Source organism: Egretta garzetta, unplaced genomic scaffold (genome assembly GCF_000687185.1).
Source record: "Egretta garzetta isolate BGI_Z169 unplaced genomic scaffold, ASM68718v1 scaffold56, whole genome shotgun sequence".
Lineage (NCBI taxonomy): Eukaryota > Metazoa > Chordata > Aves > Pelecaniformes > Ardeidae > Egretta > Egretta garzetta.
In genome coordinates, this window is record NW_009260182.1 from 13678316 (window position 1) to 13687748 (window position 9433).

Below are 9433 nucleotides of genomic sequence, written 5' to 3' on the forward strand. Positions count from 1 at the left end.
TGCAGCGCAGCACTGCCAGCTGTCACTGGATTTAGAAACACACATCATAGATTTTGTTGCTTTTCAGACAGCTGCGCTTATAGCTGCTCTTATAGCCATATAAAACAGTCATTCTGTCAGCAAAGGGTCTGGCAGCGGAGCTGGGTTGTATCTGCAGCCGTGTTCCCAAGCCCGGTGGGTTCGCTCCCTCCACGTGCGTAGGTAAAGCCCGGAGCAAGGTGGCTTTGCAGCTCGAGCGGTGACCTGTCCCCTGCGTCGTAACTTTGCACAGGGCAAAGAGCAAAAGGCTGGGCTGTGCCCACCACCCGCACCGGGGGTGGTGCGGGCAGGGCTTCTCTTTAGCATCCCTGGCCATCAGGAATGGGTAGTTGCTGCCCTGAGAGGATGTTTTGGGGGGGGTTACCCCAAGTCTGCAGTGATTTACAAACCACAGCTTGTTATAGCAGTACTTGTGGAGATGGGTCCCTGTCCTCTGTGGTCCATCCTATTCAGATTTTGGAGCTAAAGCTGAGCGCCCCAGGGACCACAATTACATTTTAAAGGATTTGCTCAAGGGAAGGGAGATAGTGCCGATGTATCAAGTCTGAAACTTTCAGAGGAACGATATCACTTTCGATAAAACCATGCCCTGGAAGGGTTTCCTACGTAACAGACCAACTTTAAATTCATTCAAAGTAGCATTTGAAGATTTTATACGTGTTTTATTTGCGTTTCTTTGTGTAAAGTGGAACAACTTCAAGCAAGCTAGCCTAGCTGCGTCAGGAGGCCGCTCCACGCGTGAGCTATGAGAGCGGGAGCGAGCTATGGCTGCGCACGCCGTTTCACACCCGTCCCTCATGCGAGCGGCGTCAGTGAGATGTAGCTGCGGCGCAGGCTGGCGCCGTCTCTCACTGGGATGAGCCGCCTCCCCCAGAGGCCCCGAGGATGCCCAGCGGAGCTGTGGGGTTGCTGATGAGCTGTACCCACCTTTTCTCTGGAGCAGTTTCCATGGCTCGAGCCCAGCAATCCGGGTTGGCAGACAAGGTGCGCAAGAGCAGGTGGTGCTCGCAGTCTTATTTTCTCTTGCTCTGCTCAGACCTGTAGTCCTCTCCCTGCCCACCTCTATTTCCCTCTGAAACTTTAGAAGATGCTGGATTCATCCTGATCCAGAAGGGAAAATGTCTTAAGTTATGCAGCAGAAGAAAGCAGCTTTCTTTGCTGTAATGTGATCTCGGTTCCTTCCCAGACACCAGGCTGGAACAGAGGGTTTGGAAATTGCCCCTCTGGCCATTATCTGAGCTTTACAGCATTTGGAGATTGAACCCAGATCCCACATCTCTTCTGAAGCTCCATGTCAATTTACACTTGTTCCTAGAAACCATTACTGTCCTGTGAGCTCTTTACCATGCGAGGATTGAAAACAGAGCTATTCTGCTCCTTTGAGTTCTTTTTTATTTTTTTTTTTCATGAAGGCAGAGCTCAGGGCTATTCCTTTTTCTCACCATCTGAGGATTAAGCCCAATCCTGACTGTTATCCGACCTTGATACTATTTACACGCTGAACCCAATGCCCATGGCTTTTATCTGAGCCCCTACAGCATTTGGAAGCAGGCCATGCCCCTTGTCTGGTATCAAAAGCATTATATTAATTTGGGATTCATTCCACAAAACGAGGCTGTCAGCCAGACTCCTTAGCAATTGGATATTGAACCCAGACCTCGTGGTTGTCTTCCAAGTTATATGCCAGCTGGGAACTCAGCCCACAATCCATGGCTGCCGGCCAAGCTCCTTATTGGCGAGAGATTGACACCAAGCCCCCAGACTGCTATTTCTGTATGGTGGTGTTAAGGACTAAACCTAGCTCACGTGGTCAGCATAATCACCTCTGCCTTGGCAGTGAAATGAAAAATCTAGTTAAAGACTTGAATGAATATGGAGGGTCGATGTTCAGCTGCTTAAAGACCAGGGATGATGACAACAATTCCCTTGGAACAAGGCCCCCTCGATACTCCGGGGGGAATAGCCCCAGATCCCCCATCTGTCATCCAGCTGGATATAAAATCCAGGTTCTCATTAACACACAGCGCGCAGCATTTCTTTAGTGGCTGGCAGTATTAAAGCCAGTTCCTCCAACTTTCAGGTATTCTTCAGATGGGATTAAACTAGATCCCTTTTCTATAGCACCCTTAGGCTCTGCCAAAGCACTCCTTGTCACTCAGCACAGACCTCCAACGCTGCACCTTGCCTCGGGAAGCCCTTCCCGCATGCAGCATGCCCCTATGGAGCAACAGGGAAGCCTGGGAGATGTGTGAGAGCAAGGGACGGCTCTGCACACCTCCGTCCTCGCTGGGGGAAATCGGGAGCCTGACCAGGTAGAGGGAGCATTTCAGGTGAAACCTGTGTCTGAGGCAAAAGCAAACTTTTCCCTCCTACCAGTAATTTTGCCTGGGAATTCTTCAGCATCTCTACGCGGCGTGGTTTTACTGCATAGCAAAATGCTTCAGAAGACTGAATTAAAACCAAACAGCTTCCCAGCTGGGATGGCCATCATCAGAATGCAATTTTCAGCAACTGTGTGGGTTTCTTGGTAGCCTTGAAATCTTTAAAATTCTCTTTAAGCAGCAACTTTGAAGGAATGGCCTTAGCATGCAGCTAGAATAGGAAAATCTTCTCATGATCCAGTGGATGAATCTGGATGTTACAGCGCATACAGATACTGTGGAATGTTGCTTCTCCTCTGAACTTGCAGTGATGGTGGTGACTACTCTTTAGTGCTCTAATGATGCAAGTTGTGGATGGGGGGGGTCATCTGGCTTCCCTCTCTGAAACCCTACCATGACTGGGGATGGAATCCATGGGAAGATTTCAAGTCAGTTTTGTAGACCTGTCCCATGGATCTGGAGTTACTCTGATTGCCTGTTGTGTATCTTCTGATTCATGTTTATTTGCTAAGAAAACATTAAGTCCTTGCCGCACACATGTGGGTTTTTGAGGATTTTCAGCCCAAGAGAGACAGTGCAAATGGGATTCAGCTGACTGTAGTGGCAATTTGTTTGTAAATAAATTTTCCATGTACCCACTTGTTCTTCTATAAGCGGGAATACCTTTCTTTTTCCGTTCCTTGCTCTTGTCAGCCATTTTACTAATCTCTTGTCTGAATACTCTGTACCACCCGTTCTGCCCCCTCTCTGTAAAGCTCTCTTTGGGCTTCTCTTTGCCAGGTCTTTCCTAACCCGTCCCCTCTGCTATCTCCTGTGGGACTGGAGGGGCAAGGGATGCTGCTGGCTTTGGCGCCGGCACCGGGAGCTGTTCGCAAGGACAGTCCAGGCATTGCTCAGAATTTATGGGGAATGCAGAGCCGAGCAATACCCATGATTAGTTAAAGTCGTTCTTTCTAGAACTGCATTTCTTCGCTTTATCAACAGAAGGGTTCATCTGATGTGTGTTTGCCTGGTCTCTGGGCTAACCTGCAGATTTGGGGAGCGTGGTATGTGCTGCCCGCTCCATGCTCAGCTCTTCTCCTGTCCTCCTTGGCACTGGCATGCGACGTACGTGCAAAAGACAGACGTGGTGAACGGTGGGGATGGAGGGAGAACAAGCTCTTCTTTCCTGCCCTCCTGGTTGACTTCCCGGAGTTATGAAAGCCCCCGGCACACCGTGCCATGCCCCGCCACCCCTCAGCCCATGGGCTGATCTCAGCCTCCATCTCAGCATGCACATGAACGCTAAACCCTGCCAAAGTAAAATTCCTGAAGCAGAATAAAAACTGTGGAAGACTTTCAAACCCAGAGATTATTGAACTGTCCCCCTTACCAAATGGCAGTCAATACTGCGTTCTTTATAAAGTCTCTAGTATAATGTTTAATTCAGTAACTACAACTGGAAAGTCTTTCCAATTATTTTAAACTGCCAGAGACATTTTAATGTGCCTCAGATTTTGTGTTGGCATGCCACAGAGTTAAGTGCCATCCATCTTTTGGAGAACTTTAAAATTTAGTTTCGTATAAAAAGAAAAAAGGGAAAGAATCCTAAAGGGCGTACTTGTCCCATGAACCCCACCACCATTTGTGGCTTCACAGACACCTTCTCCTGAGTTTTGAAATTGTTTGTCTCCCTCTGTGCAGGGTGAGAGATCCATACAAACAGCCAAAATCTTTAATTCCTGCACAGAGCTTCAGCTGAGGGCAAGATTGCGAGCAGCTCTCCACTGGCTGCCCCCCCGCCGACCAAGGATGTAAAAGGTTGAGAAAGCCCAAATATCTTCTGATTTCTTTTTTGTGCCAGCCTTCCGGCTGCTGTTAGTCCCAAAGCCACCGAGGTGCCTGTCCCCGCCAAAAGCTGCCGGCACGGCCCTGCCGCTGGGTGCGAGGGAGCGGAGTGCATAGTGTCGCTGCCTTGGTTAGCCTTGCTCCCGCTGTGTGAGCGTCAGTAAGTGGTAGAAAGGGACTCTCAGCATCCTTGTACTTCTTTTTCCTTTTTTCGTCTCTTTTTTTAATCTTCTTTTTGCTTTATTCCTTCTCCCCGAGCTCAGGGGCACGTGTACGCTGAGCGTGTGCATCTCTGCACCCGGCAGAGGGGGAGAAGGGGCAGGCAGAAGGTCTTATAAAACCAGTTCTGCTCTATTAAGATTCATTCTGGTACGACAATGGCTTTTTCTATTGAAATGCTTTGTGAAATCCTTGCCTAATGATCTGTTAGCTGGGGAAAGGTTAAATTCCTGGAAGATTTTCTGTGTTTGATGAAGAAAAAGCAGTGCAATTATCAAGAATTCAAAGTGAGTTTTAGCCAGCTGTTAATAATACTGCGACTCTTCATGTTCTCATTACTCAGAAGTAATGTGGCCATCCCTAGTCATGGCAGTAAAATATTTATAGCATTCTCTTTTGGCCCTGTTTGTACTTATGGAGGGCTGGGCATCATTCAAAGTCTTCTAAATATGCTTCTTTTTGTGCTTTAGCCACCCATGACAGTTCTCTTCTCATCTAACAGCAGCTGTCTGCCCCAGAGATGTCCAGTTTAAGGCAGTCACCTCAGGAGCGGTCAGACATGCCCTTTAACCACTAGCAGTTGCACATCTTGTGCAGACTAGTCATCAAGGCTCTGCTGGAGTCACTGGGGAGACTGGTGCTTCAAGATTCACACCATCCTGAGAGAGCTGCCGAGGATAAAGGAGATAAATAGGCTCGATGCCCAATATTCTCGATACCAAGCGTGCCCATCTGAACGGTCTGGTTTGATGCAGAGACAGGCTTATTAGTAGTTGTCTGCTCTTTGCAGCCTTGTTGTAGTTTGCAGGTAGGTTTGTATGCTGGGAGACCACTGGAAACGTTCAGGAGCAAGCCCCAGCCATCTGCACGTTCCTCCTGGTTCTCTCCCCAGTCGCTGAGGTTTCCAGCTCGGAAAGCCATGGCAGAACATGGAATACACGTGGCATCTCTGCGTCCAGGCACACGGAAACGAAATAAGTGTCATGGGGAAAATATAATTTCACAGTGGCAGGCCCCGCACTGGGATAAACAGACAGCTTGTTTCCTCCTGTGGATGCATGGAAAATCAATTCCCAGTCCTCTGCAGAGGCTCCTAAACATGAACTAAATCCCCTCCTGTAATACTTAAGAACTGTAACTGTTTTGCACCAGTGAAAAGGTTTAATTTCTAGCAGGGGAACTGCAGGTAACACCTTTTTGCTGTCTTCGTGCTGTCATTTAGGTGTCTATCTTATCCTCTTTATAGGAGTCTCATTCAAGTGCAGCTTTTTGCCTGGAGGTCTGAAGTAAATGAGTATTAAGTAACTGTATCTGTCTCTAATTCACTAAACATCCAGAAAAACAGCTAATGTGCCTGAACCGGTGGGATGAATACATTAGATTAATCTAATTCAGTTACTTTTCACTCAAGCAACCAGTAGCGTTTAGAAAAAGGTTGTGAAAGGGATTAGGAATTTCTTTTCCACATTTTTCCTTTCTTCTCCTTTCCATGACTTTGCTGCATTTCGTTAAACGTTAGCTACTCAGCTTATTTCCTTGACCCTCCTTAAAACATTGCTTTAAAAATAAGTTTATTCTTCTCAGAACTCGCTCCGTATTCACCGAGGCTTTCAGTGACCAGGAAAGGCGATGGAACAAGCGCAGACGTACAGGCTGTGAGCAGCTTATCCCGACCGGCGCGAGCAGCTCCTGGCTGCCGCTGTCTCACTTGCACCTTGGTCCAGCGATGCGGGCACAGGGAATCTCAGGACATCACCCCTGGGCTTACAGCAACTCCCTGAGCATGCGGTCACCTCCTCTCCATCCCCTTGGCTCCCTTGGCTGTGGTGGTGCCTGCTAGCGCCTTAGTGCCACAGCAAGTCTGATATATGTCTCCTCCGCTCCTTTATGCTCCTCTTTATTGGAAATGTATGAAGAGACCCGGAGCAGGCTACCTAGACCCTTCAGTTTAACAGCGAATTACGGGTAGCTGCTCTCAGCGTGCGTATTTCTCACCGCAGTTCAGTCTAGATCAGGGTTACCTCACTTTCTGGAGAGAACATCGTGTGCAGTCCTGTCAAAAGCCTTAAAAACCGTCAAGGTATAAGACCTAAACAGCTGTTATACTGCCCACAAGCCCTGCTCTCCTGTCAGTAGATTGCTTCAGTGAGATTTGTTCTTGACACATTCCTGTGGCTGTTGATCATCTCCTTATATCTTGTAAGTGCTGACAAGCAGCTTGATTATTTGTCCAAGTATTTTTCTGGGACCTGAAGCTGGCCTGCCTACTCTGGAATTCCCCAGCACCTCCTTCCCCTCTTCTGAAAGTGGAGCCCTTGGTCTGCCCTCCCCAGCCCCCTCAAACCTCCCCATCAGCTCCTCACAGTTCAGTGGTTGCATCTCCAAGGCTGCTTCAGGAAGCTCGCCGAGTGTCCTGGGATGTGGTACAACAGGCAGGGATGATGGAAAACACCATAGTTACCTTATTGCCCTCTAACCAAACCTCTTCTCGCTGTCACCTGAGTTCTTATCCTGTTATCGCTGGCATTAGCTTCATCAGACATTTGATTGCTTTTGAATTTTTAGGGAAGATTGAAGCATAAAAAAGACGTTAAGCGTTTTGGCTCTCCCAGCAGCGCCCCCTGCTAATGTCTCTCCTCACTGAACAGCGGGGTTGGCTTTTTCTTTGGGCTGTACTTCTGCTGCTGGCTGGTGCCCTGCTGCTCATCGAGGCCACAGCGTGGCAGGGGAGATGCCAGCAGGGGAGCTTTGGGGCTGTCAGGTAGGACACGAATCCTGCAAAGGAACCCCAGGAGGGCCACCCCAGCAGCAGAGCCTGGCCGTGCTGTCGCCAGGCAGGGAGCCCTCCTCTTTCCCAAGCTCAGGAGGTGGCACGAAGCTCCTCTCCGTGTGCAGAGCGGAGGTTAGCCGGGTGCGTGGGGCACACCTTGGAGGCTCTGCTTCATTATTGCTAGGGTTTGGTTACTGCACAGGGGGCTGTGGGAGTGGAGGGCAGGCGGTGGCAGCATGCAGGAGAGGTGGCTGAGATCTGGCAGCCCCGGGGTGGTGATTCCCTCCCCTGGTCCCCAGGAGCTGTGGAGATCCGCTCTGAAAGAGATGCAAGGCAGGATAAGCACAGAAAAGGCTGAACTTTCCTTGCCAAGAGCAGATGAAAGAGATGTTATAAAGTCACTTGACTCTGGTGACATGGCCCCTAGCTCTGACACAGCGGTGGAGGGCATCCAAGTTTCATGCTGGAAGGAGATGAGCCCACACCTGGAATTCTATCCTGGTTTCAAAGGTCAGGTGCACTTCTGCGGTTACCGATGTCGTGGGGATGGCATTTGACCCTGGCTCATCCTAGACAGAAGCCGAGGTCTGATGGACAGCAGGATCCTTTGAACCTCCCTGGAACTAGCTTTCATTTGAATTACAAGCTGTTTTTTGTTTCTTCCCAGCCAGGTCTCTAGACAAACTCTATAACTTTGCTGACTGCTCTGGCCTTCACCTGATCTTTGCACTGAATGCTTTGCGCCGAAATCCCAACAACTCCTGGAACAGCTCCAATGCCCTCAGCCTGCTGAAATACAGTGCCAGCAAGAAGTACAACATCTCCTGGGAGCTGGGCAACGGTGAGTGTGGGAACCGGAGAGCCACGGGAGCAGAGCTCGCTGTAGCAGAAAGCTATTCCCTTTTGGAAGAGGATATTTGCAAATCCCGGGATGTTTTGCTAATGTAGGTTCAGAGGGATTTGAAGGCCCCTGCTGTAAGGCAGCACCATCTCTGGCATGTGTTTGCACCTTAGCTGGGTGTTCCCATCAGTTGGTGTTAAGCACATGAAATGCCTCTGCCCTGGCTGCTGGGTACAGCTGGTCCTGGGGCGGGCAGACCAGCGGCTGTATGGACTTGCACGGTGGCTGCAGTGCCCGGGGAACTGGGGGACCCTGCAGGGACAGGAGCGTGGCACCAAGGCACAGGACCTTCACCCAGCACACAGCAAGAGGGACGCAGGAGGAGGTGCTGGCATGGGAGAGCAAGCCATGGCCCTCATCCACGCCTCAGAGGCTCCTTCTGCTGCTCCGCAGAGCAGGCAGGCAGCTCCGTGGAGCTCAAGCTGTGCGACAGCGTGTGAGCTGTGTGTCTCTCTCCGGAAGCATGGATGAAGGAGCAGAGCTGGCAAGCCTTGCGTGTCTATTTTTATTTTCCCAGAGCCCAATAACTATCGGACCCTGATCGGCCGCTCGGTGAACGGCAGCCAGCTGGGGAAGGACTACGTCCAGCTGAGAAGCCTGCTGCAGCTTATCCGCACTTATTCCAGAGCAAACCTCTATGGGCCGAACATTGGGAGGCCCAGAAAAAACGTCATCGCTCTCTTGGAAGGGTAAGTGGTGTTGCTTTGATCAAGAAGAGATCAGAAACCCCTCCCGAGACTGATGCCCTTTGCAGAAGGTAGAATTGCTCTTTGGCTTCCCGATGTCCAACAGCTGCCAGGACAGCACGGCCCTGTGCAGGTCAGCCACTGCAGTACCAGGGCTTTGCAGACATGGTCATCCGTGCTGCTGAACTTCTGCAGAGGTTCCTGGTGGGCTTTTGGGCTGGGCTGAGCACACTCTCCCAAGTATTCCCAGCGTTTCCCAATTACAGGCAGACTGAGGTGCCCGCCTTGTTGGGATATGAAGATATCGCTGTGGTATGGATGCAGGCTGCTGCATGCCTGTGGGTTGCAGCACCAGGAGGTGGGTCCTGGTACCGCTTACCAGTGTAGATGTTGCTTCAGAGTCCTCCTGGACAAATTGCTTTGCTCTTCCCCTTTGGTGGCTTCTTCTCCCTGCGCTTTCTCCACCTGTGCAGAGAAGAACCTGTAGCAACTTTCTTCACTGACCAAGCCTTCTGCTCCCTCCTAGGAGAATTGGCATGTCTCTAGTTTGGGGAGGCCAGAGGTGGAGAAGGACTGGTGACAGTGAGGGACGCAGACACCTGGAGGTGAC

At 50.2% G+C, this 9433-nt stretch overlaps 1 protein-coding gene across 1 annotated transcript in view; it reads left to right on the forward strand.

Moving 5' to 3' along the window:
- HPSE2 (heparanase 2 (inactive)) overlaps window positions 1-9433 on the forward strand; it is a gene marked incomplete at its 3' end in the record, with an annotated part of 97608 nt that overhangs the window by 65467 nt on the left and 22708 nt on the right. The window contains exons 4-5 of the mRNA XM_035897427.1: window positions 7904-8077; window positions 8655-8826. Coding sequence (XP_035753320.1) covers window positions 7904-8077; window positions 8655-8826 — 346 coding nt within the window. The remainder of the gene's footprint in view (window positions 1-7903; window positions 8078-8654; window positions 8827-9433) is intronic.